At 38.8% G+C, this 17,063-nt stretch overlaps 2 protein-coding genes across 2 annotated transcripts in view; one reads left to right on the forward strand and one right to left on the reverse strand.

Moving 5' to 3' along the window:
* The window catches only part of chn2 (chimerin 2), a 37,041-nt gene extending 26,342 nt beyond the window's left edge, over positions 1-10,699 (forward strand). Inside the window, exons 7-13 of the mRNA XM_008432489.2 lie at positions 2,579-2,662; positions 4,586-4,670; positions 6,991-7,164; positions 7,988-8,065; positions 8,278-8,415; positions 8,505-8,610; positions 9,650-10,699. Of these exons, the coding sequence (XP_008430711.1) occupies positions 2,579-2,662; positions 4,586-4,670; positions 6,991-7,164; positions 7,988-8,065; positions 8,278-8,415; positions 8,505-8,610; positions 9,650-9,821 (837 nt within the window). The 3' untranslated portion in view covers positions 9,822-10,699. The remainder of the gene's footprint in view (positions 1-2,578; positions 2,663-4,585; positions 4,671-6,990; positions 7,165-7,987; positions 8,066-8,277; positions 8,416-8,504; positions 8,611-9,649) is intronic.
* A 2,377-nt stretch (positions 10,700-13,076) lies between these two features.
* Positions 13,077-16,129, reverse strand: fkbp14 (FKBP prolyl isomerase 14). Its single transcript, XM_008432488.2, has 4 exons — positions 15,809-16,129; positions 15,442-15,593; positions 14,007-14,134; positions 13,077-13,921 (listed from the first exon to the last, which is right to left on the reverse strand). Exons 1-4 carry the CDS (start codon positions 16,003-16,005, stop codon positions 13,763-13,765), a joined length of 636 nt encoding a protein of 211 aa, XP_008430710.1. The 5' UTR covers positions 16,006-16,129; the 3' UTR covers positions 13,077-13,762.
* Between the last annotated feature and the right edge of the window lie 934 nt (positions 16,130-17,063).

A 17,063-nucleotide genomic window follows, 5' to 3' on the forward strand; every position in this document is an offset into this window, starting at 1 on the left:
TTTTCGTTTTGCTCTCGGGTGGTTGTGCACATTTTGCACCAAACCAGCTTCATCTCAGTTCATCAGAAATTGCAATTTTCTTTTTGCTGACAGTTTATCTTTCATATTTCAATATTATTGTTTAAACTAATGATTGTGGAACCTTGAAGCATCTGTACTTTGTAATGGGAAGTGAACCAGAATTGTCGAGTTTCACAATAATATTTTGATTTTCACATGATGTCACACACTTAGAAACTGCATTTGATGTGTGTTTCTGAGACACCCACTGTTTTGCCTTCATGTCACATAAACACTATCTATGGGTTTTAAAGGATACTTTTTCATCGATCCAGGTGCCCAGATATTTAGAAAAACTATCAGGTATTTCCTGTAATCTACAAAAGAGGTCATTTGTGAACCATATTACAGAACCTTTACTACTGTAGGTGGACAATAGTGGCAAGTGGACAATAGTGGCAAATGCTTAAAGTAGTATATATAAAGAGTGCAGCAAAGTATTGTTTAAAGTTTAAACTCTGTTTTTTAAAACTAGGTGGGTAGGTTGAAAGCCAGATGGTTTTTGGGTCAAAAATGGAGTAAAAATAATTGTGTTTTTTAATTGAAAGTGATTCAAATATTTTGGACTAAGAAGACAGTTGGGAGATTGGATGATGGTTATTATTAATTCTCGACTGACTAATACATCTTTTGATAATTCAAGACAAAATTGCTAAATTAAAAACATGATCATTTAGTCTCTGTGCTTAATCCATCAGTTTCTATTTCATTATGGTTGTTTTCACATGTTTTGCCTCTAAACTTCAGATGGATCAAACCTAGCTTCTAGTCACCATTTTATTATGAGACTTTTCCATAGGTGAAGGTATCACATAGCTGACATATTAAACTGTGTTCACCATTAGCGATTTGCATGGCAAGCATCTCTAAACCAAAAGTCTCCATGTGTTTTTCCACAGAATGTAGATCCATATCTCAACTCTGACATTTCCAAATGACTGCCAACTTTCTCAAATGCAAGTGTGACAGAGGTTGAAAGCTCAAACGGATAAGACAGCCACTTTGCTGTGTATTGTTCACCTTTTCATTAATCTACCAATCTCTCTCTCTGTCTCTCTCTCTCTCTCTCTCTTTCTGCCTACATGTCTTGACAAGTCAGAGAAACTACGGTTTCCTTTTAAATAGCTTCTTGTGTCTCAGTGCTCAGCTTAAATACCTCGCTGACACTTAAAATGTCTTTGAGTCATCTTCATTCAGTAACAGCACACACAGTGAGGAGTGTTGTTATTGCAACCGAGTAATTCTTACTTATGTGTTCACTAAAAAGATTCCACCAAAAAATTCCTTTGTGCATTTTTATTTTAATTAAGGAAAACCTCCCTTAGAGGACGTGTATTTGTGGTGCTTTCTGTGTGTTTCGAATTTACATAGACAAATGAACCATAAGCATAGCAGCAACCCCCCCACTGGAGGAAAAAAAAAACCTCTACATGCCTGGAGACATGCAAATAAGCTTCCAATTGGGCTTTTCCTTGGATTTGGGTACTACTGGATTATTCCTTGTGCAAGGATTATGGCTGTAATCCCTTTTCCAATCTGAGTTAATTGTATGGAAGTGTAGGCTCTGTCAGACAGCAGACCATGACAGGCAGGGGCAATCTGCAGTCAGAGAGTCTGTGAGATCCTGTCTGGACGGCAGCGTGGGGAATTCCACCAGCAGACGGACATAGCTGGAGGTCAAGATCTGTTTTTGTTACAAGGACCCGGCTTTGAATAAACTGGTGTCTGTCTACGAGCAACCAAAGTGACCCATTTAGAAGCGACCCTGCGCTGACTGGGAACCCCATGAAGATGGAGTCCTAACTCCAGTGAAGTGAGGTGGAGTGTGGCCGGAAGGCAGTCCTCTAATGGGGAAAGAGCTCTGTCCTAAAAAGAGGGATGTGGGGAGGAGGAGGGGGGGAGGGGGGGGTTGGGTCTGAACTGTTGATCCTTTTTTAGAAAACTGTTGAGCTGTGCGAAGCGATCCCGACAGCACCTCACTCTCGACATCTCTTATCCATCCCGGATGCTGTTCCCTCTCCTTTCTCTCTCCCCTTTCTGGGCGTGTGAATGAGAGCCATTGTCTGAGGCACGCTCCTGCCCTTAGGCCGCCCTCTTCCAATCCTGTTCCTCCTGCTCGTCTTGCTCTCCGCTGCCACTGGGCTCAGACCAGACGGAGAGTCAGCTCCGGTGCTAACTGTCATCAGTAGCTCTTCCTGTTCAGAGCAGAGTGGGGTGTACTTTGTATCTGTGTGCTGGGCTGTCGCCAGCAGCATCTGCTGCACAGCACTCACACACCCCCACCCTCCTGCTTCCAGTGCTCCCCTAAGAAGACTTGGACAGTCTCCTGGACCCGGTGCAGTCAAGCATGGAGGCTGGAGCGAGCAGAGGGGGCTTAGAAGGGGAGCTGATTGCTCGCATGGCTAAAAGACAGGAGAAGAAGCGTCAAGAGCTGCTGGCGTTGGCTCTGGGAGTCAAGATTGGGTGCAAAGGAAATCTGCTGTGGAAGCCTATTAAACTGCTGGCCTCCTGTCCACAGATCTCCTCACCTGTGGTGCGACGGAGTGCCTTGAAAGACACGCCTGAGAAGCTGAGCTCCTATGAAAAGATTCACAACTTTAAGGTAAGCAGCAATTTTTGTGAGAGGAAACAAAAGGACTTTTTTTATCTGCTTGATAATAGTTATTTCTAATTTTAAATTCTAATACTTAACTTTTTTTTTACTATATAAATAATAAAGACTTTTCAACATTTAAAAATTTTGGGGAAGAAATCCTGCGGATACGTGGGACATACGACTTTTAAAACCTGTTAAAATAGATTTTTGTTATTAAGCTGTTTTTATGTTTAATGTGAATATATCTGGTGCAATTCAACTGACAATTATGGAAAAAATGTTTGCAATAATGTTGTTTTTACATGTGTATTCAGTGTCTTTATCATCAGTTTGTCAGCATGCCACATCTTAAATTTGATGTCGGTTCATTTTTCCTTGCAAAAGTCCTCAAATTGTCAAATTGTGAGGACATTCCTTTGTGCACAGACGCTTTGAAGTGACCCGATATTATAGATTCAGTACATTGAATCTATAACTCTGACCATGGCTTTTCCAAAACATCACTTTTCCTCTGATGATGTCATCCTGTAGCTGATTTGAATGTATGGTGATGTCAACAAATCTTGATGTTGATTTGGATGTATGACCAGACTAACAGTGGTGCTGAAAAAATAGCTTTCGACAAACATAAGAAGGTTTGGAGTCAAAACTCACTGGTGTTTTCACCCAGCAGTTCACTAAAAACAAATTCCTTTTGAAGAAATATCCCTCATCCAGCATCATGATGCCACCACCATGTTTAACAGTGGGCATGGTGTTGTTTGTAATCTCTCTGCAAAAATAACAACTCCAGCTAAAGAAAGTGTAATCATTCACAACGCTAATGATTGAGGGTTTTGAAACTTTCTAGGACAGATTAAGTTTATTTCGGCTCCATCAAATTTAATGGCTGGCAAGTTTGAAATTAAGAAGTCTTGATGGCAAACGTTTAATATTTCAACAAACTTTTAGTTTAAAGGAACAAAGTTATCTTACCCTGTTTATTTTACTTTTTATATTATTTGTTGGATATATGTCACATTAAATATGGACGTTAGAAATTATTTATCATGGTCTTGGTTTTTTTTAACGTTACACCGAGTTGTGTGCACATCTGCGATCCACTGTGCATGTTTTTGCTGGATGTTTTTTCTGGATATTTGCCTGCCTGTCCTGTCACAGACTCCAGTAAGTATCTGCAGCTATTTTCATGAGAACCCAACCAGCTGACACTCATATGCACAGAGGGGAACTAATGGATGCACTACACCACAACCCATTAACAGCAGAAAACTTTGATTAACATCGATTTGAAAGCTTTTAGAGACGTTTCTGATTTGCTGACAACATATGGAGAGTGTTGAAGTGCTGCACATTTCTTTTTTTTTCTGTAAAGGCAATGACAGGATACTCTGCCTTTGGTGCTTTAACATAGGCTTTACTTTATCTTTGGTTTCACTTACTGGCAGTTTATAATGACTGCCACCTTTTTGTTCACTTCTCCTTTGAAGCGATCTTCCACCCACCACCTGCCACATGCTTTGTGCACCTCTGCACTCCTTAGGTCACCGATACCTATTCAATGTGCGTGTGTAGGTGTGTGTGTGTGTGTGTGTGTGTGTGTGTGTGCGTGTGCATGTGGGGCTGCCTGTGGCTCCTTTCATGATCTTATCTGTGATCTAAGTGTGCAGGGAGGGTGTACATCTGTTATTTTGACTTTCAGGCCTGCCCCTGCGCTTGCCTGCATGTATCCAATTGCCCAGCAGCAGATGCCAGACGCATTGTAATAAATCCTTTAATCTGCCCCGTGTACACACACACACACACATGCTCCCATTCAGTGAGGGGTTCCATCCGGTGTGGTTTTGGGTTGACAGTCTACCATGTCAGAGAGGAAGGCCCCCAGTTTAAACTGGTCACTGAGTAACATAATGACATTTCTAACCACAGGTACACACCTTTCGTGGGCCACACTGGTGCGAGTACTGTGCCAACTTCATGTGGGGCCTCATTGCCCAGGGTGTCCGTTGCTCAGGTAAATATATTCTGCAGCATTCAAGCTGCATAACATTAAGACATGTGAATGTGGGATTACTGAATATTTTATCTGTAGGTAACACTGGCCTCTCTTGGATGTGTCATTTATAATTTTGAATAGCTTTTCGTAGCCTTTTTTGTGTAGTTTCTTCTATATAATCAGCACTTTCAAGTGAGACATGAAAGTGCTGATTCCTGATGCACCTGTCTGAACAAAACTGTTTCTTTTGGGGCAATTCAGCATTCTCTTTTAGAGCTATAATGGGACTATCGTTGAACATTTAAAATATTTTTTTATAGCTTTCCAGTGATAAATGGTCTTTACTTAATTACTGCTCAACAGAGAAGAAACTGGTAAAACAGTTTTACTCCCAAAAGAGTCAAAATTATTAGTTCACATTTATAAACTGTCTTTAGATAAAACAACAACTTCAGCTTGTCTTCTGTAGACGTTATAGAGCCTTACATTAACGTTTTGATATTATTGCCAAGATTTCCACATTCTGCCTGCTGGACATACAGGAAGTCAAAAGAACAAAACAGGTCAACTCTGTACTCCATATAGCTTTCATTTTCTGTTTTGTCTTCCTCCCTGTTGCAGCCTGATTGTTCCTTAGATGAGTTTATAAAATATTTTTCATTTTGAGCACTCCTTACATTTCTATGCTTCATCTGACTTTATTTTAAACACATCACTGATAAAGATTAGTAACTTTGACTATTTTCCTTCAGCAACGACTTCAGCACTGAAGAGAGTTGCTCTTGTTAGTTCTGCGATTCATGCTATTTGCTCTTATTTAGACTCAGCCATTATTTCTCTGACTCTAGCTCTCTTTTTAACTTACTCACTAGAAAAAGAAAGCAAATTATTGTTAGACATTGTTACCCATTATTATAAAAATCACTGAGTAACTCAGTCTTGAAAGAACCAGAATTAGTAGCATTGTTAACAACATGGTAAAAAGCAACAAAAAGAGATCCAGTGAACATTTAGAGTGGTATTTAAAGTGTTCATCTAAATCAACAAAGAAAACTGACATGTGCAAGGACAGAAATGATTACCATGAACCAGATTTAATACTTTTTACGATAATGTTTTGTTTTTACACAGCATAGCTACTCCTGTGCAACTTTTCCATTTCAGTGTCTTTTAAAAAAATGCACAACTTGTAGTTTTTGATTTATTTGTTGAAATTCTGAATTTATAATGTTTATGTTCTTTCTGCCATATTAAATTGTGATATTTTCCACAAACTGAACTGTGCGTATGATTTGTCAGGAAGCTTGAAAACTAAAAAAAAAGAACAAAAAAGGAATGCCTCATCATGATATTCAGCCTCAAACTTGTATCTCTTCGTAAAGCATAGTGTGTTCTGATGCTACTGATACATAGAAATCATAGAATATATCTGTACTAGGTCACTTTTGCTACATCATTGCCCTGTGATTTCCATGAAGATAAGGAGGAAACCAATTTCTGACACATTTGTAATAGGTTATAAGAGCTACTAAGGCTTGCAGACTTTCAATTCCTCAACTAGCAAAAAATAAATAAAAAAATGCAGGTTTCTCATCTTATCATTTTAAATATAGCAGCAGAACCAAGTGATTGGTTTTATATTGGAGCACTCAGTGCTCCAATATAATGGATTGTCAGAGGTCATGGGATTTCTTCATTGCTAGGACACTATCTTTAAACTATACCGGTGGCCTTGGTTGCCCTCTACCCAACAGATCGTTTGTTGTTGCAATACTTTCCACGCTGATAAGCCTGAAGCAAACACGAGCATCATCAGACACCTCATGTGTCGTGGGAAACAGGAGAAACTTCTTTCTTCTCTCTCACACTCTGACCAGCCTTTATTTTTTTGCTTCTTTTCTCCTCCCTCGGTCTTTCTGCGGTTAGAAATCCAGCAGGGACCTATTTGAGACTTCTTGTGACGAGCGATTTTAGGCGAACACCCATCTTTTACCTTCTGTAACTCGAGCAGCCGCAGCTCTCTCGCTCTCAGCTGTCTAAAAGGCTCAATGTGACTAAAACTACAACAAGAACACCCCCGCCATGCTGTTATATCCGCTATTATCTACCTTTGGCGCAGCATACTGGGACAGCTTAGCTGCAGCTGCGATGTCTGACAGCGCAGTTTATCACTGGCTCTGGGAAAGCTTTTCAAACTGCTGTCTTTAAGCTCAGTGCAAAGATTGTGCTATCTGCTAGAGGCTTATCTCTGTCTCTCTCTCTCTCCCTCTCTCCCTTTTTCTCTTTGCATTTATCTCGTTTTTTTGTTTTGTTTTTGTTTTTTTCTCTCCTCTGCTAGATTGTGGCCTGAATGTACACAAACAGTGCTCCAAACTGGTTCCCAGTGACTGCCAGCCGGACCTGCGCAGGATTAAGAAAGTATACAGCTGTGATCTCACCACCCTTGTCAAAGCTCACAACACCACAAGACCCATGGTGGTGGATATGTGCATTCGAGAGATAGAACTCAGAGGTATGTGCCAAGGCAACTCTTTAAACCCTCTGAGCAGTGATCCAGAACTTATTTGACCACCATGTAAAAATGCTGCTAATTACCCTCTTCATAAAAATTGACTTTACATTAAGCTGCTCTTAGCATGTATACGTACGTCTCTTTCTTAACTGTCCTTTAATAGCTGAACTTCTGAAATCTAGAGACTCTCCTGAGTCTCTAGATGTATTATTGAGCAGGGATATAGGAGAATCCACAGTAGTGGCTCTAAGATATTAAAATGTTGACCAGATGTTTCTGCTTCAGCTCTAGGCACATATTTTCTTTTTTTTTCTAAAAGTAGTAGTTGTCAAATCAAACTTCAGACTACCTTTTTTTTACTTGTGTTCTTTGAGGCTTTTTTATTTTTATTTTCTCCTATCATTGAGATGATATTCAACTGCCAACAATAAATGCTGACTGTAAATAAATTTGGTACATCTCAGAATATGTTTGCTTCTCATGTAACATTGAGAAGTAATCATGTTCCATATCTAACTTAAAATAATTTTGGTCATTTCTAAGAATGGAGTTTTGTTCTTAGACGTAAATATTCAATTTTTTTGTGCTTTCCTCACACTGTATTTTGAGATTGTTCAGTCATATCTCCTATGGCTGCTGTAATTAAAGATGAATTATCCAGGTGCTGCTATGGCACAGCTGTAAGCATTATTTTGCAGTGGATCCATGTACAATAAAGAATATAGTAGGAGGTTCTGCAGTGGGATGCTTCAGACCCCAATGATCCTTGTGTTGCAATGATATTTTCTGACACTGAGATCCATCTATAAATCATCTCTTGCAGGTATGAAATCTGAGGGTCTGTACAGAGTGTCTGGCTTCTCAGAGCACATTGAGGACGTTCGACTTGCTTTTGACCGAGGTTTGTTGCTCGTGAATGTCTTTGCCTCGGGAACTCTGTAACATTTTATGTCTCAGGGTTTTCACTTTAAAATAAGAGGCGTGTTCAGCAGCAGTTCTGCACAAAGTAACCCTTTTTGATATTATGTGGTTTAAACAAGGACATTCACTTTTCGTTTGTCCCAAATTCAGCTTTTGATCCCCCTGCATGCACTGTTTGCTTCTTGACAACAGATGGTGAGAAGGCGGATATCAGTGCCAGTGCCTATGCAGACATCAACATAATTGCTGGTGCTTTGAAGCTCTACTTGAGAGACCTTCCCATTCCAGTCATTACATTTGACTTGTACTCCAAATTTATTCAAGCTGCAAGTAAGAGATCCTCTCCGTGGTATTTCCATGCCGTTACTGTGCCGGTGCTGCCTGACAGCGCTTTGATACTTATCGATTGGCTCCTGCAGAACTTCCAAACGCTGAATCCAGACTGGAGGCGATACATGAGGGATTGCTGCAGCTTCCCCCGGCGCACTACGAAACCTTACGTTACCTGATGGCTCATCTCAAAAGGTTAGCTCGTGTATTAAAACGGTTACATCTGTTATCACTACAACAACACAATTTGCCTGAGAGACATTTCCCGCTGCAAGCTTGACTTGTATGCACACATTTTATTTACATGCATTTTGTTTTTGCATTGCATGCTGTCAAAATTGTGCTTGTTGTCCACGTTTAGAGGTTAGCGATGGTATGTGCAGTTAAATTCAAAAAGGTCCCAAAAAGTTATTTTTTTGTGAACGAAGAGGTCTGATTGGAAAAACCACATCATCGATCTCCCATGAGATAATGTAAGAATACAATTTTATTTAAAAAGATAAAATAAAATATATATATATATTTTTTTTTATTACAATTTTAACAAATAATTGCCATGCCATTTCCATACATCCATACCCTTCTGAATGTAACATCGCCCTGATGTTTAGCTCCCTTCACAGATTATCGACCATAATACACTTGCGTTGCTGTTCCACTTGAAATAGTTCATATTTCTGTTGGCCCACTATTTATTCCCCACATTAGCTGTGTGTTTTGGGTCACCGTCACGCTAAAACACAGCCTGTTTTAGCAAAGCCTGAGCTGTGAGTAATCCACAATGCACAGCTGCTTTTTAGCCAAAGGTTTCCCCATACCAGCTGCAGAGAGCTGCCATGTTTATTACTTGCTGTGCTGCTAAAAAAAAAATATATATATATAAAATAAATAAATTAATTAATTAAAAGTCCTGTTCCCAATAAGTAGGATGCTTTACAGCAGCACAAACATTTTTGAATTAGATATAGAATTTAAAATATTCTCACTGACTCTCTATTTGCAATGGGTACAAATAATTTTGGTGGTAAAATATATGTTCTTTTAGCTGCTTTATGCTGTAGTCTGTGGTTCATTGACAAATATAAAAATACAAAAAAACATGTTACTCAAATTAAAAGTCTACTTGTTTGGTAATAGCATTGGAAATGCTGAAAAGACGTCAGTCTGAGGAGAATCAACCCTGAAGTGAAACCTTTCAACACTAAAATCTCTGTCATTTTGATGCATCTTCTAGGGTAACAACATTTGAAAAGTACAACCTAATGAACGCAGAGAACCTGGGGATTGTCTTCGGCCCGACTCTTATGCAGCCTCCGGAGCAGAACGCTTTGACAACCCTGAACGACATGAGGCAGCAGAAACTGGTGGTGCAGCTCATGATCGAACATGAAGATGTCTTATTTTGAGGAATTGGAGGCGATGAACAATTATTTATTCTGTCAAAGAGGAAAGTCAAGCCAACTGTATTTAAGTGATACTCTGAAATGTTTGCGAACATTACCGCATATGAAATGCTTTGTATTTTATTTTTTTTATTTTTTATTTTTTGGCATGATGGATTTAGTTGATTTTGTTGTTCCTGTAAGTTTGGGGTTTGCAAACTCAGCCAAGAGCACCATTTTTTTACATGAGGCAACAGTTATGTATTTTCATTTTTTTTTTTACGTTATTTGTTCCCTCTGTTTATAACTTAAAGGCTGTTGCTACCTGGTGTAGCTCAGTCAGGATGAAAGCACCATGTGAAATACAGCACCCTCCACACTTATTGCCCCGACCTCCTTTTAAAGATGTCTTAAAATAAACGAATCTCGCTATTGAGACTTAACTGATTCTTCCTAGAATCACCAGGGCCACATTTAGTGGCTCCCCTGAATTTAATATTCTTCACAACAGCTCTTCCTCAAGAGTCGGTGTCTTTCTCTGCCTCACTGTGACGCGACTTGGATCCACATCCAGCCTTTTATGTTACAGTTTCAGAAATGACTAGGTGACATTTATTTTATAGTAACAGGTTGGGGTAGTAAAATAGATGGCAGACTAAGCTGAGTAAGTCTACTCAAATTAAAGATAGGATTTTTCAAAGTGAAGTTATTTTGAGGCTCTTTAACATCTTTACCAAGGGTGGAGGCGAAGGGTGCAGAGGACGCTGTAGGACTAGTGTGGGTCCAAATTAAAGAAGGAGGCCTGGTACTGTTTAATCTGAACCTTGCAGGTCGGCCAAATTTACGCTCACCTGCATTTTTGTGGGAACACTGGAATGATATAATGTAGATAGAGTCAGACTTAAAAAAAAAAAGAAAAGACATTCATAAAGCACTTTTTTTTTGCATCGAAGTGTAAAGATTTATTTTGTAAAGATGTTTGTGCTCCATAGTTTATATATATATAAATTCTTGGAAATGCTTGTTGATGTACCTGCAGAAGGGTCAAAACAGAAATGACAAATCAGAAGAAGGCAGACGGTTTCAGGATCCATCATTTGTGCGGATTGGACGACATTGTGTCTTTTTGAATGGTGCAACACGTGTGCCAAACTCTTATGTGCACATTTTGATTGGTAGTGTTGCAACGTTTGAGTGTGCAGACTGTTACTGGGGATTTCTTCGAGTAGTGTTTTTTTTTGTATTATTATTATTATTTTATTTTGTTATTTTAAGCCAGTAACATTGCTCGACGATGACCACAACAACCACCACAGTGGGGCCCAACGCGGCCCCCGTGCCAAGCATGTTCCATTATCACTTGGTTTAATGTGATTGTTGAATCCTTTCTACAGATCCATTTTATCAAAATGTATTTTTGTGACAGTTGCAATTCAAATGTAATTTATGAAATGATGTTTTATTAAAGAATGTAAAACTTGAGTATGAAGTAGACTGACAAGTTGAAGATGTGTCTAGATCTCAACTCCTGTGGGGTTTTTTTTATTTTTTTTATTTTAGGACCATGAAAAAATCCAGTGTGTTTGCCATTTTTTTACTTCCTGCTTTATTTTCCCACTGATCCAGCTCTACCTGCACGCATGTGGTGAGAAGGGTTGAATTTTGCCAGAAGCCAAATAAACTGTAGGAATGAGGAAAAGGAGGAATAAAAATAAACAGTAGTGCTCTTTGTGAGAGAGGTGCAGCACAGTCACATCCTGCCCTGCTACTTAAAGGCACCTCTCTATCTGAACTCTGAGGCTGTTGAGTGTTGCTCATGCACGTCAGCTGTCATCGGGGGGTTTTTTTGTTGTGTTTTTTTTTAGATATGCAGTATTGCGAAAACAATGATACAATCATTTCCTCATATCTTTATATTTGACTTAATGAATAGAAAGAACCAGGCTAAATGAAAATAGGGAGGTTGTTATTTTTCAAAATGCAGAAGTTAGTATTTTCTTGCTTAAGAAATAAGTTGATAGCTGAACCACCATTGTGGCTTTAAAATAGATTGCGCCCTCTCTCTCCTCCATTGCATCACGCCCCAACTCCTGGAGTTGGTTTGTATTAGCAAAATCAGATTTCTTATTCAGCTGTATCCAGCTAATGATCAGCCAAAGCCTTCCATGTTTAAAATAATCTGGGTAAAAAGAAAAAGAGGATGACTGGAGCAACGCTGTTAGCAGCACCATGCTTCAATGGCTCCTTTGATCTGAGAAACAAACAGTCTGCTTCTTGTTGCTGGGTTTACTAGTCCCCTGACTGAGCCTCGAGCCGTAAGTCACATTTACTCCACATGTTAAGCTGCCTCTGCTTAGTGGCCATGTTATTTACACTCTTCAGTTGCTTTGGAGCCACAGCGAGAGCTGCCGAGGTCAGGAGCAAGCCTGTGAACCACTTTGATGATGATATGCCATCATTCAATACATAATTAGAAGGCAATAGATACAAAAGCATTTCAATAAATAAGAATTTCATCAAAAAAGCGGATTCAGTAATTCAGTTCTTTACATGAAACTCGGGTATTACATAGATCCATTACACATACAGTGATGCATTTTATATTTTGGTTCAATTTGTTGATTTTCTTACAGCTAATGAAAACCCCCAAAAATCTGTTTCTTGAAAATGATATCACATTAAGAGCAATTTAAAAAGATTTTCTTTTAACCAGAAAAACAGTATATGCACTAATACATGGTCAAGGCTCCTTTTACATGAATTATCGCCTCAGTGCAGCATGACATGCAAGCGGTCAGCACTGCAGCAAGTCAAAAACAATAATCAGAGCCGGGAGGAGTGTCTTCGCGCCGTCAATTGTGCTAGTGTGTGTGTTGCTAAACGCGTTACTAGAGGAAAACACCTTACCATTACAGGAAAACCGTTTATGCACTGCCATTGGTGGAACTAGGCTGAGTGTCCATGGCAGGTCCTGTTGTTGTGAACCAGCTGTAGCAGAGAGGAAGGTGAAAGGGTGAAAGCAAGACCCTCCTCCAGGCTTTGATTGGTTGTTCCTGATCAGGTGGTGTATTTATTGAGATGACAGCAGGTGCATGGGGAGAAAACAGAGAAGCCACAAATTTTTCAAAGATTATTTACTTCATATTATACTGCAATCACATATGGGTAGTTCTAACAAATATATAAAAGTTGCATACCTCTGTTTTCATAAACCTCAAGTGGGTTGGATCCTGTGCCTTTCCGCTACATCTCCAGGTACATAAAGATGTAGGCGCATCAGTCGATAAATGTCGAAAGTCTTTATTTTGCAAGCGGTTCAAAAGTTTAAATCAAAATGCATCAAAGGAATACATGAGGAAACATAATCTTTAACATGGAGATTGAAACCAAATACAATTTCAAACGTCTTCAACTCCCAGCACTCCAACATGCATAATGTATGGTTCCGATAACAAGTGATGCTTTACGTGACTTTACTCTCAATTTGATGAAAGAATATATAGGTCAGTGAGCTACTGTGGGGGAGCATGGATTGTGCATTTTTTACTGTTGGGGAGGATTTAAAAAGATGAAAGCAATTTGTAAGCATAAAAGGCAAGAGTGCCCTCTAGTGGCAGATATGCATGGAAGAGGCCAGTTATTCTGCATCATTACAGACTGGGACAAGTTATAAAAATAATCAATGAAAAAAGTAGTTTATTTCATTTAAAAAAAACAGTTTAATCATCTTAAAGCAACAAGAACTATGACATTTATATATGTGTGTCCAAATAAGTTATGAAATGTACAAATGAATATAAAACATAAAACTTCTAGGTAAAAACATGAAACAAAACATCTGACAATAATGGTCAAATGTAGTTTTGAAATTATGAAAGTCTTTGTTTAAAACATCAATTTATATAAGTTTCAAAGATGATCTAAAAAAAACTAAAAAAAACTAATTTAAAAGTTGAATCCATCATTCAGAGTTCATCATGTATGGAGGTGAATTCCCTCACTGATATAAAGCCGTCTTTGTCCTCATCCTCGTTTTTGAAGATGTCCTCAACCATCACTTCATGATGTGTGTCATTGGGCGAGTAACCGTGTTTCTCAAATTCCTTCTTCAAGAAATGCTTCACCTGAAAATACGAAAAGACATTAGAAGATAGTTTCCAACAACGTTGTTTGATCTCGACACAGAAAGAGAAAGTCAAAAAGACATACCTCCTGCCTGGAGAGTCTCCAGTCGTCGTTGAGGTCCATGTCCCGGAAAGTCTCGTGGGACCTGGGACCGTTCTGGATCTCCATGAGCTCGATGTCAAAAATCAGGGTGCTGCTCGGAGGAATTTTACCTGTAAACAAACAAGGCTTTTGCTCAGGCAAAAACATCTACTCCTTTAATTTTTCATATATCGTAACGGTACAGCCAAACACCTCCATGTGTTTCATTGTAATTTGATGCAACAAACCAACACCAAGTAGAGAATGACTGTCAAACGTAAGAACCACTGTACATCATCTTACATGTCTCTAAAACCTCTGCAAAAAGACATTCTCAAGTCTTGACAGAATCTTAATTGAAATTAGGTTTGGACTTGAACTGGGCCATTTTAGCACATAGATAGGCTTTCATCTAAGCTATTCTCTTGTTGCACTGGATGAATTAATGTTCTGCTGAAAAATCTAAACTTCTGTCCCAGTCTCGGGTCTTTTGCAGCCTCTAACAAGTTTTCTTCGAGCAAATCCCTGTATTTACCTCGATCTATCTTCCCATCAAGCACTTTGAATTACCTTGCTGCTGAAAATGTGCTGTATAAATAAAACTACCTTACCTTCTGACCGGTTACCCTACCTCTACTGAAGAAAAGCATGATGATGCTACCCCCTAGGAAAGGTGTGTTCAAAGTGTTAATGCAGTGTTAGTTTTTTACCAAACATAGTGTTTTACATGTAAACCAAAAGTATAATATGGATCCTCCAATGCCTTTCTCTCTACAATGGCTTTCTTGGTGCCTCGTAAGTGTACAGCTAATGCTTGTCCTGTCAAAAGCTTTATCCGCCTGTGCGGTGGATTGAAGCATGTCTTCCAGAGTTACAGTGGACTTCATGGCAGCTTCTATGAACAATGCTCCACCTGGTTGTTTGCCTGTTTAGGTTGACAGGTGTCTTGTTAGGTTTGCAGCTGTGCCATACTCTGTTTCAGGTGATACATTAGACAGTACTGCATCAGATGTAAAAAGTTTCAGATATCGTTTTGTAACCTAACCCTCGGTCTCCATGCCGTTTGTTCGCCAATGTTTTCAAGTAAACCCTCTTGAGTCCCTTACAGAAAAGCAGGAAGTATACTGAGATTAGGTTACGCAGAGATGATTTATTAGCTAATAAGCGACTTCTGAAGGCAGCTGGTTGCACTGGATTTTAACGGGTAGAAGTGTAGATACAGATGCCCACAATATTTTTCTGAGTTTTAACTAGAAAAACAATAGCAGACCGCCTATCATTTTCTTGCCACTTCCACATTATGTACCTTTGCGTCTGTCAAATACCAATAAAACACACTGGGTATGAGTTTGGAAGACGGTTATGAAAATCTTTTCAAGAAGGTGTGTATAATGATTTTTTTAAATTTTATTTTACTTTTGCACTGAATCTGTAGTACCTTGACCTTCCTTTCCGTATGCCAGTGATGGAGGGACAGTCAGCTTCCTGCGCTCTCCAGCACACATGTTCTGCAGACCTTTGTCCCAACCTTTAAGCACCTCTCGGATCCCAAGAGTGAACCAGACTGGATTTGTGTCCCCATGTTTGCGGCTGCCAGGGATCAAATGATCAACAAGAGTTTAAAGTCAAGAACACAGAAACTTGATAACAGCTGAATAAATCTCTGCGTTTTCAATAGATTGTGGCGTATTATTTCCATGAATCTGTACATCTAAATAGTTAATCAGATTTCACAAATCTGAGTAATTTCATCTGAACATAGTGCAGTAATACAGCAAGAAATACCGAATATTAACATATTTTACCTGGAATGGAACATAGTGCCATTGCTCTCCAGGAATCCCTCGTAATGAACAAGAAGCATGTCTCCATACTTTGATGTTCGGTGACACATAAAAGGTTTGTGTATCACCTCAATTTTCACATCGGCTTCTGGGAGTGTTCCTCCAGTGACAAAAACAAACAGTGATGGCAATAAGGAACAAAGAGTAAACAGCATCATGTTTGAAGACAGTTGTTAAAGCTTTCGCAAAATATACACAAACAGGCTAGAGGAAAACTTTAAATTAAAAAGCTTTAACTGCTAAAATCCCTTACGTGGCAGACGAACTTCTGCAGAAGGGTGCGCATCATTTGTCAGCTGGCGAGGCAATTGCTCCTCTGGGTGGATGTGGTAGGTACGCCATTGAAACGGTGCGGGACGGTGCAAATTCATCCCTAAAAATATATTTTATATAGTTATAGTACATATAGTTTAGTTCACAGAAGAGAACCTGTATTTAACTTGTTTTTATAGATCACAATCTAAACATTTTAAACCGGATTTACACATACATTAAGTCCACTCTCCTTTATTATTTTTATTAAATAAAGCATTTGAAAATATAAGAAATATAATTTATCAGTCATTTTGCACATGTTTTGTGCCTTTATGCACAGTGACAGTTTTTTTTCCTTTTACATGGGGTATAAAATTCCCAAGGTGGCATGAGAAAAAAAGCACATGCACCAGATATAAAAAAAAAGTTGTAGACTGAACACATTTTCAATTGCTTTTGTTCATATGAAGTCTTCAAGAAATTGGCTTCCCCAGTTTCCCTGAGGGTAGTGAGATTAGATCACATCGTTTCTGCCCTGCCTTTTTTTCTGGCAGAATCACCAGGGATATTCATGCAACAATTGCCACTGACCATAGAGTATTTAGCTGATCAGTGTTTTTAAAATTCTCTCATTTTCTTTGAATACATTTATAGTATTTTTTGACTGAATCCTCAATAAAGCTTTTAGGGATAGACAAAGAGAAGACAATTCGCTGATAATTTTACTAAGAATTAAGTTTTAAATTGCATGTAACATTTCAAAAGTCAAGGACTGGATGTTTTGGTTAGCATGGTCATCATTAATCAAAGAAATGTATTCAAAATAATTAAAATTTAAAATAATCAAAGAAAACATACATTTCTAAAACTGAGTTATGTAGTGTTCTTGTTTTGGGCCATAGAAGACTGCTTGGTTTGTACAGTACGTAGTCTACCTAGAGGTATCAATAGTTGTTCAGGT

The sequence above is a fragment of the Poecilia reticulata genome, linkage group LG16 (assembly GCF_000633615.1).
Source record: "Poecilia reticulata strain Guanapo linkage group LG16, Guppy_female_1.0+MT, whole genome shotgun sequence".
NCBI lineage: Eukaryota > Metazoa > Chordata > Actinopteri > Cyprinodontiformes > Poeciliidae > Poecilia > Poecilia reticulata.

Coding starts and splice junctions, on each gene's coding strand:
- fkbp14 (XM_008432488.2), bottom strand. CDS start 16,005: ATGATGCTGTTTACTCTTTGTTCCTTATTGCCATCACTGTTTGTTTTT. Junction 15,594..15,808: donor GGCACTATGTTCCATTCCAG/GTAAAATATGTT, acceptor GATCCCTGGCAG/CCGCAAACATGGGGACACAA. Junction 14,135..15,441: donor ATACGGAAAGGAAGGTCAAG/GTACTACAGATT, acceptor GTTTGTTTACAG/GTAAAATTCCTCCGAGCAGC.